We start from the raw sequence: 19,627 nt of genomic DNA on the forward strand, positions 1-19,627 counted from the left end.
TAATCTTAGGTACATCAGAGTACTCCTGAATGGCGGCTCCATCTCGCATCCCAGGGTTTGGCCTCTTGACTTGCTAACCATCTCCAGCTGCACGGCACCCAGCACCTCTGACTCGGTTCAGCATCGGTTCAGAGGGGCAGGGGCATCCTCTCCGTCTACACCTGACACCACACTAGAGGAAAAAATGTTAAGTAAATCGAGATCCAGTTTGGAGAAGGGAGAGGGTAAGATGCCCAAATGGAACGTGGATTTCCATGTCATCGTTTCTAATTTATGACTATAAATAGCTGGTTTTATTTATTATTATGGTATCACTGGGGGCTTTCTTAATTTCTAACAAATTCTGCCAGCCCAAGATGAATGCATATAAATTTTTGTGTGGGGAGAGCTGCTTTTAGTTAGCACGGAGTATGTCTGTAGATTATCCAGCCTCTTATTATTTTTTTTTTCTTCTTTTTCCTCTCTTAATTCTTTTTGAATATCTTGGCTTAGTAGTTTGTTTGTTTGTTTGTTTGTTTATAGTACTATCTTCTTAAAAAGAGTCGGTAGGTGAGATAAATGAAGAAAAATAAAATTTAAAGGCCAGGAAGGTGATAGAAAGTCTTGAATTGGCTAAATATCTACCCTTGACTTATTTAAACCCATTCTTTCCACTAGGACAGAGGTTCTCAAACTCGGTTCACCGTAATAATCACCTGGGAGCTCTTCCAATTCCTGCCACCTGCTCAGATGCCAAGCCAGAATTAAATCAGAATCTCTAGAGGCAAATCCAGGCATCAGACCTTGTGCTAGAAACTCCACTGAGCTTTATGCCGGAGACTTCTCTAAGGCTGTTTCCTCATCAATAAAACCAGGAAAATAACTGGAGGTAAAACATAAACCCATAGAATTGCAGCATTGAGATGGACCCTTACCCTAGGATCGGGAGAATAACACGGGATAAAGTAGGTTAACACTTTGAAAACAAAAATGCAATAATAATAATATATCTGGATTATTACAATGGTGACAACTTAATCCTATTTATAAATGAGAATTTGGGGAGGGCATGTCAATTATGTTTAGAAACTTCTCACTAACCTATGATTTTTATCAACAACTTATCATTTCAGGGAAATCCCCAATCCCTGGAATGATCAAGATGTATTAATGCTTACTTCAGTCTGCTATGTGCCGAAAATCTGTGGTTCCCCACTAAATGAGTGCTAAGGTAAATCAGCTTAAGCCAGGACAATCCCTGTTGATATTCTGTAGTCACAGTAAAGGAAACAGCCGTGATACTAAAGAAGACAACAGAGCCGATAATGTACACATTATCTACATGGAGCTGAGGGTACACTAATGGAATTTGGGGGGCTAGGATGAGAAGGTTCTCCTTCTTAATCAAATTTCTCTTATGCCAACATCCATCACAATTTGCATTTCATCAGCACATAGCAACAGACGACAGAGTTGTTGCCTCTCTCAGACCCAAATTCCCCAAATATTTATCAAGTACCTATACAGTACTAGTGCTTAAAGACTGTCCTCTCAGACCCTTCAAATATATATTTCGTTCTCCATCCTCATAACAACCTAAGAGACTGATTCTATTATCTTCAGTTCACAGACACAAAAATGGGTTCAAAGGAGTGAAATGACTGTCCCAAGGTTACAACAGGAGGGTGAGCTGCTGCTCCTTCCGGAAGCCCACGTTCCACTTCTAGACACCTGGCTGCACACTGATGCTCCCTTTGTTCAGCTGGTTTGTTAGAACAATCCACCAAGATGCCTTGAGGACTCATGACTCTTCCAATAACAGAACAGAGGGGTGCCTGGGTGGCTCAGTTGGTTAAGCGACTGCCTTCAGTTCAGGTCATGATCCTGGAGTCCTGGGATCGAGTCCCGCATCGGGCTCCCTGCTCAGCAGCAAGTCTGCTTCTCCCTCTGACCCTCTCTTCCCTCTCATTCTCTCTCACTCTCTCTCAAGTAAATAAAATCTTAAAACAGACAAAAACAAACCCCACCAAAAAAAAAAAAACAAAAAAACAAAAAACAGAACAGCAGCCCAGAACACCAAGGTGCACAGTGGGATTCCCAGCCAGGATGAATGAAAAAATGAGCCTAGAGTGAGGTTTAAACAAGTGACTTTGGCTGACTAGATCTTCTGATTCTATTGGTCCACTCTCTGTTTCATAAGAGACTGCCTTTTCAATTCCAAGGGCAGCAAGTGAAAAGGTCACTGTATAAGCAACAGAGAAAATTAGGACAAATTAGAGTACAGGAAATGCTTTCTGACGATTTCCTCAGGGCTCAGATAATTATTATTACCTCTTCCCCCCCGAGGTAGACTTCTCTGCGGTGATCAGATATAATTTGATAGCCAAATGCAAAATGTCTTGTTAAATGGACTTCCGTTTAAATGCCTAATTTATTTATTTTGATTGCTTGGTTGTTCATTTGTTGTACTTGGAGATCTTGACAAATGCTAAATGCTGGTTGTGAAAGCTTATATATGGTTTTTCACTTATTTTTTTTTAAGATTTTATTTTATTTATTTGACAGACAGAGATCACAAGTAGACAGAGAGGCAGGCAGAGAGAGAGAGAGGAAGGGAAGCAGGCTCCCTGCTTCAGAGAGAGCCCGATGTGGGGCTCGATCCCAGGACCCTGGGATCATGACCTGAGCCGAAGGCAGAGGCTTTAACCCACTGAGCCACCCAGGCGCCCCCACTTATGTTTTGAGACAATAATCATTTTTCTGATTTAGTTACCACAAATACAATTTCAAAAGTTAAGCAATCATTTCATACATTTTGGGGTTTTTAGTTTTTGTTTTTTTTTTTTAAGTTTCTGCTAACATCAATATTTTTCTCCCTCAGAATCTAAGGTCTGTTAGAATGATGTAAAGGGTACTTTTTAGTTTTAAATCTCCTAGATAATTCCTTAAATGCTATCCTCGCTTTTAAGAAATGTCTTTAGGGGGGAAAAAAAAAAAGAAATGTCTTTAGGGAATCGGAGAGGGAAAACTAAAATGACAGCAGAAGTCCTGTTTTAGAGGGAGTGGTGGACCCTAATTACCAGCAAAGTGGGACCATGTGTAAAAATGTGTACAAAGCAGGCTGAGAAGGCAGAAAGTTATGCTGAGACATGTACATGCTGCTTTAGGAAAAGGAGCAACCTAGTTTTTCAAAGGTATAGCCGAAAGTCTTCCTAATTTTTTTCTTTATCCCATGGAATTGGGATATATATGGATATAGGCTCATTTGGTTTGGAATCAGGGTAAGGCTGTTTCTAATTGCATTCTGGCCCCCTTGAATATACAGACAAATTTGCTCACATCCACAAAATTATCTTAAAAGAAATACATATATCCTGCCAGAGATCCTCTGCTGGACACCTACTTCCTGGCCTCCTTCAGGATGGGGCTGTGGCATCTCCTTCTCTAGGAAATCCTTTATAGCACCACTCTCCCCACCAAAAGGCTGTCTGGGGTAGCCTTCCCCAACTCTCAACCCCCTACCCCCGTTGTCCTGTGACTGTCTGGTTGAATCAGAGCTTCTAGAGGGCGGGCCTGCCAGGCAGTGGTCCTCTGAAGAAAATGTATTTAAAGGGGCACCTGGGTGGCTCAGTCAGTTAAGTGTCTGTCTTCGGCTCACGTCATGATCCCAGGGTCCTGGGATCGAGTCCCGAATTGGGCTTCCTGCTCAGTGGGGAGCCAGTTTCTCCCTCTTCCTGCCGCCCCCCCCGCTTGTACCCTCTCCCTCTCTATCTCTCTCTCACAAATAAATTTATAAAATCTTCAAAAAAAGAAAATGTATTTTAAAATCTAAAATGGCTATTTGCAGTCTGCGAAATCACTTTCCTCAGTGGCTCTTTGTGAGCCTTCAAAGGTCATGTTTCAGATTCAGATTTTCTGGCTTATTCTGTGTGATTATAGTCCCACTGTTATTCATGCTATCATGCAATTTGACAATTTGTAGATCATGGGCTTTTAATTAGCATGTAGATCGATCAGAATCAACTGCTTCCACCAAGAAAGGCAGAAGCTGGCCTGTGCCTCTTCCTCTCTGCAAATCTAAGGGAAAGTTGCCATGACCTAGGTAAGTTCCTTTGAAGATGTTGCTAACTTGTACGAACAATCATTATAATGATACGATGCATACATGCATTCTTTCCCAATATTCATGGTACTTTCATGTGTAACAAAGGATGGGTAGGTATAATGTGGTACACAGGACTTGAAAGCAAATAGGTTTGGAGTGAGGAGACCTGGCTGCAAATTTTGGCTCAATCATAAATTTTGCTACTTCGAGCAAGTCACTTACCATAGCCTTAGTCTCCACATCTGTAAAATGCATTCAGTAATATCCACTCTGCCTATCCTGTAGGTTTATTATTAGGCTTACCTGAGATGCTTCCTAACTTTGCCCACTTCATAGAAGAGGATAACTTTTGTTTAGCACCCTGGGGTAAATGCAAAGGTTCTGAGGTTAGAGGCGATCACTTCTAGATTCTAGCTGCCCTGCCTGACTATCCCAAGGGATAAAGGGATTGATAGCTTTATACATTTGTATACTAATTGGGAAGCTCTGCTCTACGAAAATATTTAAAACAAACCTTAGTTGTGTGTCTATACACACATTCAACATTTATAAATATTCTCCTGTTTTTACTCCTCTACATATAAAATGCTGGGTTAGAGCTGTCCTACAACCCAGCAATTGCACTACTGGGTATTTACCCCAAAGATACAAACATAGTGATCTGAAGGTGCACCTGTACCCCCAATGTTTATAGCAGCAATGTCCACAATAGCCAAACTCTGGAAAGAGCCCAGATGTCCATCAACAGAGGAATGGATAAAGAAGATATGGTGTATATATACAATGGAATATTACACAGCCATCAAAAAGTGAAATCTTGCCATTTGCAACAATGTGGATGGAAGTAGAGGGTATTATGCTGAGCAAAATAAGCCAATCAGTGAAAGGCAATTGTCATATGATCACACTGAAATGTGGAATTTAAGAAACAAGGCAGAGGATCATAGAGAAAGAGAGGAAAAAATGAAACAAGACAAAACCAGAGAGGGAGACAAACCAGAAGAGACTCTTAATCTCAGGAAACAAACTGAGGGTTGCTGGAGGGGAGGGAGTGGCTGGGTGATGAACACTGGGGAGGGTATGTGCTATGGGCAGTGCTGCGTATTATGTAAGACTAATGAATCACAGACCTTACCCCTGAAGCAAATAATACATTATATGTTATTAATAATTTTAAAACAACAACAAAAAATAAATAAAATAAAGTGATAGAACCTTGGACCATGGCCATCACATGTCAGAACATGAACAAGATTTTACACTCTTGTCACCTTGGATGTCGTCTGTCTCAACACTGTGCTTTCAATCATACCTTATCCTTAAAATTATCCTTAAAATTAGTGATTTGGGGGAAAAAAAAACCACTTAACTAATCACTATGGTGATAATTTAGAGAAGTGAAATATTTTGTTGCCTTCAACTCACAGCCAGATCACTTGAAGCTGTAGGAAGGCTGGCAAAATCTCTATCTGTGAGCTAAGCATGTTATACTTGTCCCTGTCTGGGCTCATGTCCCTCTCTCTATAAGTGCATCTCTGTCCGTGTTCTACTCTGGAGGTAAGAACCATTAACCTAAGGCTGGAGCTTCCACATGTCCGTGAGGGTTACAGTAGGACCTAGATTATCCAGTTGTTGGGAAGAACACGATGTTAACATATGAGAGGGGCTTAGAAGAGTTCTGGGCAGGCTTCATCAGTGAAGAGCTCTTTGCCTATTTATTATGATTCAAAACCTGATCAAAACCTGATCAGTCCGTTTTGGAGAGACAGAGGGACAACATACAATGACTGTGCTCTGGGGAATTCTTTCATAAAGAATTTCATATTGTTAGACTCTACCACTCAAATGGCAGCAGCAGCATCTGGGAGCTTTTAGAAATTCAGAGCCTCACATCTACAACATCAGAATCTGCATTTTAACAAGACCCCCAGGTGACTTGTGAGCGCATTCCAGACTGAGTAGTGCTGCACTGGAGTACTTCAAGCCTCATGGGGGACCCATGGGTCAACGTATTTTTGGTAGGCATCATGCAAAAGCAGGACTGACTCAGAAAATCTGCTGCTGTTGCTGTATTTGGAATGTAGCTTGGAGGCAGGGGGGCTGTCCATGTGCATGCACCTCCCCAGTTGGAAAGCAGCCCCTTCTGCATCAAAAGGCTCTGTGCAAGGGACCGTGAGAGCACCCGTCAGCACGGACTCAGAGGAGCAAGTCTGAGATGCCGTCACTGTTCTAGCATGTTTGCGGGGGAGGAATAAATACAAACACAGTACTTTACAAAGGAGGCGATATCATTAGGAAATAGAAAGGAACGTTAGAAGTGTGTATGGGGAAAGGAGGAAGTCACTTACGTTAACCCAGGGGTGCTCCAAGACCTGCACAGCTGAAAATCGCTGATCGACATCGACCAACAGCATCATGGTGATGAGTTCCTGTGGAAGGGAACATTTGATTCCATTTGTCTCATTTTTATGGTAAAACTCTGAGCATTTTCCTACGATGAAGTTCTCTTTTAGTTTAGAAAAGCTCTACGTTTTAAATATATCAACTCAGCTTACCCACAGGAATCTAATACCCTTAGAAGTTAAAGAAAAGGTCAATACTTAGAATTATAAATATATGGTGAGAAAAAAAAATAAAGATTAGGATAAATTTCACTGAAGTGCATTTAGTAGAGAAGAAATAAATTAAACAAGTTAAAGGATTAATATTCCTTTGTCTAGAATTTCGCACTTTAATGGAGATTTCTAGGTTAGCTTAATACAGAAATCTGTTAACATTGCTTCAAAAATTTCCACATCAATCAATACCAATAAAATGGAACTATTAAGGGGCAAATGATTTAATGGTTCGGAAATTAAGGAGACTTCCTCATGAGTTCAAAATGATTTGGACCAGGAAAGCACAGCTTGAGTTTTAATGATGAGTCTGTCACACACTTGTCCACTTTGGAATAGAAGTTCCCATGTAACAAAATGGTTAGATGTGTTATCCAGGTCCTTACAGTCATGGGGTCTGACTACCATTCTGTGATGAGGATGATTTATTTTCACTGATGTAGAGATTCTACCATAAAGTTCTCATTATGTTCTTCTCCTGCTTCAGGCTCCTCTGTGCAAGAAGGCATTCATTCACTTTCCAACATGGGCCAGGACTTATTAAAGCAACGAGCTGGTGTGATGCCCTTTGCAGGTGGCATGGGGATGTGGGAGATGGTACTCTCTGTCAATGACCTGGAGCCCTCGTTTATGGACTGAAGGCACTGAGAGGTAGAGAGGTTTCTGAAAAGACTGCTCACAGGCAAAAATACCTCTACCCCCACAGAAAAAGTCAGGTTATAAATTGAAGTCACACTCAGGACACAGAGAAGGAAAGGCTTATACAATGAATAATCAAAAGTCAATTATTTATCAACATCAATTTGTTAAAAATTTAAGTCAATGCTTGGAGACATTAAGGAGTCAATTAAAAGGTTTTCTTTTTTATCTCGAGTTCTACCAATGTCTCCATGTAAGATTTTTGCAGTTTTCTTAGAGGCTGATCTCCTATTCATTCATTTTAATACATGTTAAGCCTGTATACATACTGGTTAAGCACTAGTTATATACTGGTCACTACATCGGGGTTTTATATACTGGTCACTACATCGGGGTTGATGATACAGCAATAAACAAAATACACAAAAATCCTTGTCTTGATGAAAAGTAAGGGAAAACTGGAAAATAAATGACACAAGTAAGATGTATACACCTACCTATATCTACCTGTCCAGAAAAGTAAACAGATAGAGAAAGGTAGGTAGATGGTATACCAGAAGGACACGTGGGTGTAAGGGCTACCAGAGAAAAACAGAGCAGATGAGGAACATTAGGCAAACTAGGTAGATTAAAGATGCATCTGAAAACATAGTGGTCTAGGATAGCTTCCCTGAGAGGGTGAAATTGAGTTGAGACCCAAAAGAGGTAAAGCCACAAGCTACGACAACATTTAAGGTTGTCTCGTGTGGCAAGACACAGTGTAACTGGAGTGACAACAGGAAGCAATGAAGCCAGAAAACAGAGACGTTTGGTAAGTTGGGATGGCGACAAAGAGATGACTTGATGACCGTGGACTCCTGGCAAACCCAGTAATTAAACAAAAATGGACAGAAATCTTATCTACAACATCATTAGGTAAAACTGCATTAAGACACACAGGGTCTCGGGAAAAGGAAAGGCACTGGAAACCTACCTTCGCTGAATCAGAAACGTTATCCCAGTATGGAGAGGGAAAGTCCACTTGCCCCATCAAAATTTGATCGAAAAGCACCTCCTGGTCATCACCGCTTCTGTTTACATGAACCACAACAAGGAAAAACACAGCACTAAAATGTTAACCCAGGGCATGTCTCTCCACTCTTCTGCATTCGAGCCCTTCCTTTCCCCATAAGTGTGTAAAATGTGTGTTTTTAAGCTATTCAAAATGTCAATATGGAACTGTTTTGGACAATTAGGAAAGAATGAGTTTTTAAATTCTATGAGGGGGATTTATGGAAGGCATGTAAATGAGTGTGTACAACATAGAAAAAATAACAGGCACTGGAAGTCAAGTTCTTCCATCCACTTCCTGCTTCAGGCTCCTTTGTGCAAGAAGGCGGAATGGATCACTCAGAGAGTACAGAAATGCTTTGTTGGTGCTGAATAAAAGATGACTGCCCATACCCACGGAACGGAGGGAAACCGCACAGCAGGATGTAAGTGATTACACCAGCTGCCCAGATGTCCACCTTGAGGCCATATCTGCAAAAGTAAGTGACGTTAGAGTTAGCACAAGTCAAGCCGGGACAAATTATGGGGCACTGGCAAAATAGATGACTCTACTATTCTAAATCAAAAACCAAACTCAACAAAATTTAAAACCCAACAACAAACACTAAATGAAAACCCACCAGCTAAACAGAATTCAAGGAAAGAATAATTAAAAGAGAGAGAGAGAGAGAGAGAGAGACTGTCTAAGACATATGAATAAAAATCAAAGGAAAGCATGTCTAGGATCATATCCAAGTATCAGTAAGTGAGAGAGGTTTCATCAAAAAGGTTTATTACGGTCATATCAGTTTTAAGATGGGGATGGACCCTTGAAACGATCTAAGTCCCAATGTTAAAAAACATAATTACATCCAGGACATTTTCCAGTTCGTAAAGCACTGACGTACATTATCTTATGCTGTTTTTCCATCACTCTACATTATACGGGATAAGTGCTGTTGCCTATTTTATAGAGGAGAAAACCGAGGATCAGAGGGGTAGTCTTGCTCAAGATCACACAGTTAGTGAGTGGCAGAGCAGGGTTCCAAGCAGAGTTTCCAAGAGCCTGACTCAATCGTCTTTCTCCTCTGGGCTCCTCCCTCCCAGCAGGCTGTCAGAGTACTCCCGGTAGAAAACTAGGAGATGTAGCTGGCTATACCGGAGGCAGCATGCCCCGAGGGAGGTCGGCAAGTTTACAAATGTTGGCTCCCAACTCACTCAAATTTGACGAATAAAAAAGTCCTCATTTACCCCCAACCCCACCTTAGGGATCTCCCAATTGGCATTCCCTTCTCATCTATTCTGTTCCTCTGCCTTTCTGGTCAAAGGTCAAGCAGTAAAACTATCTTCCACGGGTCACAGGGGAGGATACAACCTAGACCCTCAGTTGTGGGTTTGTGCCACTCATTGAGGGGGAAAATGTAAGGCCATTTCCCCTTGGTGCAACACCCTTCCCCAATCCTTCTGTGTGAGGCTAGTGCTTCAGAACTTGGCCTATGATCTCTGGCAAGAAATAGGGCTCTCTATGGAAAGAGCCCTTTATTCACACAGCCCTGAGTTCAAATTCTGACTCAGCCACTATCCAGTCATGAGCTTCCAGGATACCCAACCACAGCAGCAAGATTATTCATGTGCAAAATGGGAATCATACAGTCTACTGGATGAGTTAAGAATCAAGCAAAGGAGCTTACGCCTGGCAGAGAGTAGGTCCTTAGTAAGTGTTGTGCCACCCGCCTTCTCCCCCCACTCTAGAGATTTTCATTCATCTGATACCGCTGCACACAGACACCAGAAAATTCCCAGTGGCCCTCTGATGCCTAAGGGTGTTTGTCCTGCACAGATAATCAATGGACCGCCAAGAGAGCCAAAATGAGAGTGGGACAGGAGAATAAGGATATCGGAGAGAAATAACCACAGGAGACTGTAATCACCGCACACAGCAGTGTCTGTTTCTTTTATCCAAAAGCAAGTTAATTACCATCGCTGTATGTTTCTCTGTTCATCCAAACATTTTTTACTCTGGGGTTAATAACTGCTGTTCTACCTTTAACAAAGGCCACATGGAAGCCTTGAACAAGATTGCGGTAATTGGCAACTTGATTGGAGAAACAGAGAAAATGGCTCTCACTTTAAAGTTAAAAAAAAAAAAAGAGTTGAAAGAAATCTGATAGCTAATTCTGTCTGGATGGGACAGGGCTGTTTTCTCCTATTCTCGAAGCAGACTAGTTCTTTGGCAAGCACAGCACTCCAATAAACCGCGGAAAGCATTTACCCAGTTTCTGCAATGATTTCTGGAGCCACGTATGTTGGGGTGCCACAGACCGTGTACAGGGGGCCGTCTACAATGGTGGCCAGTCCAAAGTCACCCAGCTTCAGCGATTTGCTGCCATCTTGGTGTTCGTACACCTAAAGTAAAAGTAAAGAGTGAAATCGCCTTACAACCAAGAGCTCAGAAGCTCTTTCTTGAAGGGACGATGGGCATTGTGGTTTAAATTTATCATAAAGTGGAAAAAAACCCCAGGTAATTATGCAACGACAGACATACAAGAGTATCTTTTTTTAGATTACTGCAGAACTGGAAACATGGTGAACAGCCAGCAAATGGAAATTCAATAATAGATGATGGTACGTTGATTCAGTGGGACACTACATGACCCTTAACGTGGTGATGTGAATTTATGTCTATTGAAATAAATTATTTGGGGAAAATAAGGGCAGATTTCAGACTGGTTTGCATGAAATGGGTACTAAAGAAAAAAATATATGTGCCAAGAAAATTGTCTGAAAGAACACAGTGTTAGTGTGTCTGTCTCTCGGTGGTAGGATTATGGGAGACTTTTTTTCTTTGCTTATCTGTACTTAATGTTTTCTACAATTAAAATTGATTTGTGTAATACAATGAAATACAGAAAGTCTCCAGTGCAGTACCTCCAGTTTATGAAAAGAATTACCTCTCTATTTTAATATGTAAGAAGCTTTAAAAAAACAGAAGTTCTTTAGTAATTGAACAACAACAACAAAAATCTACACGTATATTAAAATACTTCATTTTCAGTGGCCCACATTTCCAACAAAATCTATTTACATTTTTTTATTAATAATTGAAAGGGATATTAACATTTCATTTCACCTGTGGCAATTTGGAAAGATTTATCAGGTGCAGAGTCAGCATTCGGTCCAGGTTTCCTTATTAAGGCAGTAAAAGCCTCTAGTCTTTCACCCAACAAATCAAGAAAAGGATGCTTGGGACCATAGACAAGTATTTATACCACTTTAATTCCAGCCCATGATCAAACCAAATGGGTCTGCTCCAAAGAGTATCCACTTCTACTATTTCAAAGGAAAGATCAAAGGGCATTCAGAATTCTAATTCAGGGCCCTCCACTGGAATCAATAGGAGAAAGAAAAACACAGTTAAAAGCTAGTATTCCCAGCAAAGGCACAGGAGATGCCTGGAGGACACGGTGAAGTTTTCCGTGTACATCAAAATAATTCATCCTGCAAGTAGAAGCCTGCATGTTCTTCTGTTGCCTCCTTGTGATCGCGTGTATGTGATACAGCGGTCAGAACCTCTCTCACAGCAAGACGCATCTCCACACATCAGGAGCCCCACGACCGCTCACACACCACATCTCCCTTTCTTTGGAGAAAGTATATTAACTTCTCCTTTTCCTGCAGCTTAAAGTGCAGATGTTTGGCTGGCTAAGCTTCAGCATCAGCATCGATCATTTGCATCTAACTGTTTTGGCAGAGGCAGGGAGTTCGAGCTTCCTTTCTGGAGAGACCGGGTCTTTTCTGGGCAGAAAATATCCTTTTACATTTTCTCCACACTCAGAGCATGGAGTCTTCTCCTTAAGGGCTTGACCACCATCTAGTCTGAGCTCTCGGGCAGGTGTCCGGAGGCTGGCGGGGTCACCAGCGCATAGGCTGTTAGGGCAAAAACGGCCGTGTGTCCCTCGTAGGTGTGGCTTTGCCCAGCTGTCATCTGGGATGGACAGGGTCCTCCCTCCTTTAAGAAAGCAGCTCTCCAGCCCATCAGCCCAAGCAACTGAGGTGTTGGAGCTGCAAAGCACAATGTATGTCATTCCCAGGCTACGCGTTCATGGGCAAAGGAAATCCCTAAATCATAGTCTTAGCACCTCAGCCATTCTGGTCATCCAGGTGACAAGCAAATGTTTTTCATGAACAGAAACCCGAGATGGAAACATCTAGAAGATCATCTAGCTTATTTCCCAGACAGAGAAGAATTGTTTACTTCCTTAATTCCATTTTGCTACTTTAATTCCATTTGTTATTTCCTAAAAGGTAAAATCATCTCCGGTTTTGATGTTCTGACAGGTCCAAACATCCATGGTGCCTGTTTTCGGAGGTGGTGTAGATTTCAATTTACACAACTCCATTTATGCAGGAATTCTGTGGTTTTCCTCTAAACATAGTATCTATGATCACCTAACTTAGTGCAAAAGTTGGACGAAAAGCGATGTTGGCAGATGGAGTCGTAAGTCCCATTTTGGTTCTTAAAATGACCATGTAATTCTCCTTTAGCAAAGGTTTTATTTTTGAGCATCTACATTTGACTAGGAATTCTACCTCACAGACAGCCATATGCCAGTTACATTTAATATACTGAGCAATAAAGTTCAAAGTTTCTATTCCTAAGGGGAAAAAAAGCACCAAAAAAATCTTAACTAAAATAATGAAAATTAGGATTACATAAAAGTAATAATTCTTTCAAATAAACCAACAACATTTAAATAAAACACACAGAATCCATCATCTTAACGCTCTTTTTATCTCTATCACTTCCACCATGTCCCCCTCCTCTGCTTTGAAAAAGCACACAGAATTTTCATGGACATAAAGAGGTTAATGTGATGCTTATGACAGGCAATAAGAACGAGAGACAAAGGCCTGATCCCCGTAACTGAAAACACTTCTAGACACCACTATGTTCGCAATGCTCCAGCAAAACGTTTTTGCAGGTGAATGAATGTCCAGGACTCTCGATTGGAATTCTGTTTAACTTACTTACTGTCAGGCAGGGCAGGAAACAAGGTTGCTCTGGGTTTTTCTCTGTCAACACTTTGGGAGAAGGATACAGAAGAACATACTCCAGAGTATCCTCACCTCCGATGGGAGCGCACCTTGCCCAAGCAGTATAATCAGCCCGCCTCACAACTGGGGTTCCCTGTTAGCCCTTGGGCCAACCCAAGCTGGGCTCAGCCTTCTCTCTTACCAAGCCACTTACAGAGGGGCACGAGGAGGGCCACTGGAAAATGTAATTAAAATTCTGGTAAAACCACAGATTGCTACATACATCTGTTTCAAACACACGTGTACATGTACACACACACACACACACACACGTGCGCGCGCGCGCGCGCACACACACACACACACACACACACACACTCATTCACTCACAAAACCATCTCCAGAAAGTATTTTCCCAAATGGCAGCTATAAATTTACTTTGAACTAAGTTTTTAATTAAGAGTTAGAAATGGGAAAAGCCTCTAACAAGTTCACATTTAAAATATGGAGTCCTTGGCTTATACCGCCCCTGAATCAACTCTGACTCTGTTCCTCTGGCTGTCCCCCTGTCCTGACCATCTTCCAGGAGGGACATTTAACAGGCTGCAAGCACAGGCTTGGGCAACCCGATCCAGCAAGTGGGGTTCCGGTGTTAAAAAAAAAAAAGGGCTTTTTGTTATAACTGTATTTTAAAGCCTCCATAAAACAGGACCCACAGGTGAGGTGGGAGTCCACTGATTGTCAATCAATGACTATTCGCAACATGAGATATAATTTAATGTTCATCCCAAGCCCCTTAAATACTATAGATGTTACCCCACATTTTAAACACTGAGGGGCTATTAAAAAGACGGGGATTAGTGCAAATTACCAGTATGTAGTGCTTTCACTGTTTTAACTAAGCAATAAAACTGTGTAATTGTACAACACTAATTGAATGCAGCTACACGTAATTGTGGCCTGCCATATGTATCCTATTACCATAAAGATTGTCAGTATTTTGTAAGCTACTCTTATGATCATTGCAGATGGCTACAGTCAGAGAAGTTGTTCTCTAGGGTTTATTATATGGCTATAAAGACATCCCGTGATTTGACAGACTAAATGTGTTAAATGGCAACAATTATGAAAAAGGTTCCAATTAAAAGCTGAAGGCATGTCCCACCAAGAACAGATATAGGGAAAGGTCAGGTATGAAGTTTTTGGCACGCTGGCATTTTACACAGGGTTTTTCCTTTTTGAGCAAGAGTTTTCTTTTTGTTTCTTTTTCGTTTATTTGGGGTTTTGCAGTAGCTGTAACTTGCTGAACAGTAGATGTCTGGGCATAGGCCTGATTTCCTCTGGATTAGAAACTGAGACCATTTGGAAAAGTTATTTGAAAAAATAAAAGATTTAATATATAGTCATAAAATGCAGCTGGTGGCCATAAAATAATATGAAAATTCACAGATAACCTGAACCCAAGCAAATGGTTTCTGAGATTCCCATAATAGAGAACTAAAAGCTGACTAATATAACAGATGTGTTGGAACAAACATAATTCTCAATGTTGCTATGAATTCAAGGATAACCCTGTTGAAATGCTGGCTAATGAATCATTAATATCCATGGAAATATTTTTCACAGAGGAGCTCGATAGGTACTAAAAAATAATTTCACCAAATTGAACAGAACTGAACAAAAGTGGCATGAAAGTGACAAAGCCATGAAAAAAAGTCAATTGACTTTTTCGCAACTATGGTATACCTTTAAAAAGACATTGATCTTCCTCCGGCCATGGTATATGGTCTTTATAGTCCTTTCTAAGGAAAATGAATTAAATTTAAATCTTTACTCTTTAAGAAGTGAAGCAAAACAACATTAATGCAGAAAATTATTTTACAAAATGCATGTTAGGGTCCACATACTTTAAAATGAAATCTCCTGAGAAAAAAAAAATTCCTAAAAAAACAAACCCACTTTGTACCCAGGTGTAAAATCTTTGTGAAATCAAAGGTTAAATGAAATAAGAAGAGTCAACATTGTATAGCCCAAGTCAGAAGAGGAGTAACAATATCAGAGGGAGAAATAAAATAGCTTTCAAAATATTACTCTAGAGAGATCTGGGAAGATGGAGGATGAGTGGGAACTCCAGGAAACCTGATTCTCATCCTCACTTTAAAATAGTCATGAAACAGGGCGCCTGGGTGGCTCAGTGGGTTAAGCCGCTGCCTTCGGCTCGGGTCATGATCTCAGAGTCCTGGGATCGAGCCCCGCATCGGGCTCTCTGCTCTCTAGGGGAGCCTGCTTCCTCCTCTCTCTCTGCCTCTCTGCCTGCTTGTGATCTCTCTGTCAAATAAATAAATAAAATCTTAAAAAAAAAAAAAAAGTCATGAAACTATCTAAAGAGGAGGTCTACGCAGCTGCAATGAGACCCACGCAAACAGGCACGTTCCGGAATCTGGGAGCCATTGCACATACTAGCCTTTGGCGAAAACTATGGGAGCTCAATGTCATTGCCATTTTTAAAACTCGTATTATATTTTTGTCACACAAGTAATATCCAACATGTCACTGTAGAAAAATTAGAAAAGATAGATAATTATAGAGGGAAAGGAATTAAGCCCACCCATATTCTTGACACCTAGAAATAACCATCGCTAACATTTTGGGGTATGAACTTCTAGCCCTTTCTTTACCTCTCTCTCCTGCTTTTCTTTTTCCACGGGACAATATATCATGAGTGAAGACATGTGTATCTGCATCACGATTTTCAGTGGCTACTGGATATTCTACTGTATGGATGCAGCGTCATAATAATCCCGACTACGGCTGCTATTTACTGAGCACACGGGATATATCAGGCTTCCTGTTGAGGAGTTCATGCTCATTTTCCTAGTGGATCTTCACAACAACCTATTAAATCACCTTACTGATATTCTGTAGATGAGAAAATGGAGTCTCAGAGATGTTGCACTGTTGTCCAGTGTTGCACAGCTACTAAGTGGCAGAGCCAGAACTTAAACTTATGTAAGTCCAAGTCCAAGATTTTAACCAGTATGTCCTCCTCCCCCCTCATCATGCCATTATTTAACTAATTAGTACCCTGACATAAGTTTTCATATATATGTATGTATATTTTTTCATACTAAAAACTGAGATGAACATTTATTTCGTACTAAAAACTACTGAGATGAACATCCCTATATATGTATACAGATTTGATTTTTTCTTTGTAAGTGACATTTCCAGAAGTAGAATTACTTGGCCATAGGATACTCATAGTATTTAAGACTTCCTTATTTATTACCAAAGTACCTTTCAGAAAGTTTCTGCAAAGTTACTCTTGCACCAACATATAGAAGATGATTGGTATCCTAATAACTTTTCCAACACTATATGCTATTATTTATTAATCTTTGCTAGTCCAATAAGACCATGTCATCTTAAATGACATGAGTGATATTATTTCAGTCCTTAATGACAAAAGGGATGAGTATTGGGCAGACATACCCAGGCCAAACAAGATAACACACTACACTTTCCTGATTCTCCCATGTGCAATCACAGGTTTTTGGAAGAGGGTCCCTCGGCAAAGGTGCCAGTAAAGTAACTGGTATATTACTATACTAAATAATGTCTTGGGAAAGTGGTGTTTTTCTTCTATTTTCCCTTAACTTTTATCCAAATTCAGAGAGGAGTTTTTTTTCCTAAACACCTATAAAAAATAATGATTCAGTTTCTGCTTAGACATTTTCAATGATCACAAGCTATGTATAATAAAGGCCATTTAATTTGCAAACAGGTACAACTGTTTGAAAGTTTTTTCTTAAACATCAACCTCGAATCTCTCATCCACGAATGTCTTCTCTTTAGTTGGAGTTCAATACAGCACAGAAAAGGTTTCCCATTTCCCATCTGGCAGTGTTTCATATATTTGACCGGAGCCTCCATGCTCCATTTTCTCCTTCCCTTCTGCGGGCTAAACTCCAGGCCTCTGACATGACGTGCTCACATTCCTCCGCATAGTGGTAACTGGCGTGAGCAAGGCAGAGGACCCTCTTGGTGGCAACACTCTTCCAGGGAAAGGAATCTAGGGGTACTTCTTTAGCAGTTATATCCCACTAAGGCTCACCCTGAACTTATGCTCAGCTAATAGCCTTTGACATGGTTTGGCCAAGTTTTCCATTACTGCTTTTCTACAATGGTCATTAAAACAACTACACCAAAACCACTTAGTCCATTGGGGTTTATATGTCTCTCTTGTCAAATTTCATCTTACTGATTTTGGACCATCACAGAGCCAAAGATACTTTTGGTTCTCAAGTCTGTCATTTGCTATAATACATCTTCATTTCACATCACTAATGCTGATTGGGGTTGGGCCAGTGACAGAATCCTGAGGGTCCTTGGCTCACTTCTTCTAGGTCCCCCAACCATTAATCAACACTCTGCTGGCTCGAGATCATAAGACCATAAGATCATAAGTGGACCGACTATAGATCTACTCAACTGTGCTTCTGCCTATGACTTCTAGATGCAGTCTATCTGTGGCACTTGCCTTGTGTACTAGTGTAGTTAGCTACTTCGCCACAAAATGGATTTATTTGGAGATTAAGGGCTGAAGGAAATCTGCCATCTCATGGGCTTGGGGCTGGCTTGATCTGGAAACCAAGAGGAGCTGGAGCACATCATCCCTAGGTCATGCACGGTCATCACTTGGAGAGAACACGATATCTTATTGCCATGTACAATCCATTTAGTGAAAATGAGGGTTTTGTGCTAGGCATGCCATTTTGATGGGCAGTCAGGAGCAGGTACAAACACCTGGACAGAAAGTTTCTAGAAGAAAATTTCTGACCAAGACAGGCAGATTCTCTGAGAAACTGTTTTCTCCCAGAGAGTATTGGGGAGTGTAGAAGGAAAAAGTTTTTTGAACATAAACTTTGATATAAAAGAAAATTACTGTTTATTTCTAGAATCTAATAAAAACTAGTGATGCAAGTTATATTTTTGCCAGTAAATACTTTAAGTTTCCTAAGGAGGTGGCACCTGCGTATACATTTTAAAAGACCCTCCCAGCTCCTTAGGAGAAAACTCAGGATGCTTCTGAGAATTTTTCCTGCCAAGGGTGCAAGCTTGCCATCTAGTGGTGACTGCTGCAAACTGAAGGCGGTTGATCTTAGTAGGACGGTTTTGGTGGTTTTGTTTTTTAAAAAACAAAAAGTCTCTTTTAGTTATATACCACCACCACCACCAACACACACACACACACACACACACACACACACACACACACACACACACGGGTCCTGGGTGTAAGCACAGCTGGGGAAACACTGCACTTCCCCCAGTCAGTGGCATTTAGACTAAGGCCCATGTGAACCCTCCGTGTAATGAATGAGTTGAAGAACAGCTTGGACCTTGTCATGATGGGTCTGTCCTCTAGTCTGTGGAGAAGTGTCACTCATTCACTCACTCTTTCATCTCACCCACCCTCTCATCCCACTGGCCACTCATCCGTATGATCATTAAGCTCCAGGCCTGACAAAGCAGAAAGAACCATGTAAGGTCACTGGCATAACTTGTGACAAAAAAAAACACAAAACAAACCAGACAAAAACTTATAAGTGATACAATAATAAAATTATAGCGGGTATTTATATTGGGTCAATTCCCAGTTTTTGCACCAAATGTGGCTGGACATCACTATAAATCATGTTTTCTCATTAAAAGACCTTGACCTGACAAATACTTAGACTTCAATAGATCTATATAGATCCTTAAGGCCAGATACAATATTTTTATATAGTTCTATAAGAATTAAAAATAAAAAATTCTGGAAGTTCTACAAATATGATACTACATAAAATGGAATTTATAGCTGAATTAGACACTTAGAAATAATACTTTGCTAGCTGTAACAAACAACACTTAACTGGCAAAAATCTTATTAGCAATCCAACAACTTAGGCTTTTTTGAGGTGTCTTAATAAAAGAGTAATGCAAAGTGTGTAGTGAGGCCTTTTTATTTATTTGGTAAATTCATTTATTTGGTAGTAAGAAAATGGACTTGAAATCTTTACATGAAATTTGTCATAGCATTTTTCAAAAATAGTCTCCAGCTCTACATTTTGTGAGGAGATGTCAAATCCATGCATGGGTGAAAAGTAAAATTTTAAAAGCAATGTCAAAGATGCAAGATGATTTTTACAACATAATTTGTTGTGAAACAGTTTTATTTTTA

General features: G+C 40.6%; 1 protein-coding gene across 1 annotated transcript in view; it reads right to left on the reverse strand.

Annotated features, from left to right (window-relative positions):
* The window catches only part of LOC111158544 (doublecortin like kinase 1), a 353,224-nt gene that overhangs the window by 23,916 nt on the left and 309,681 nt on the right, over positions 1-19,627 (reverse strand). Inside the window, exons 12-15 of the mRNA XM_022520639.1 lie at positions 10,640-10,773; positions 8,782-8,859; positions 8,312-8,408; positions 6,433-6,513 (exon numbers count right to left, since the gene is read on the reverse strand). Coding sequence (XP_022376347.1) covers positions 6,433-6,513; positions 8,312-8,408; positions 8,782-8,859; positions 10,640-10,773 — 390 coding nt within the window. The remainder of the gene's footprint in view (positions 1-6,432; positions 6,514-8,311; positions 8,409-8,781; positions 8,860-10,639; positions 10,774-19,627) is intronic.

Source organism: Enhydra lutris, unplaced genomic scaffold, assembly GCF_002288905.1.
Source record: "Enhydra lutris kenyoni isolate GAN:26980312 unplaced genomic scaffold, ASM228890v2 scaffoldscaffold60, whole genome shotgun sequence".
Classification (NCBI taxonomy): Eukaryota; Metazoa; Chordata; class Mammalia; order Carnivora; family Mustelidae; genus Enhydra; species Enhydra lutris.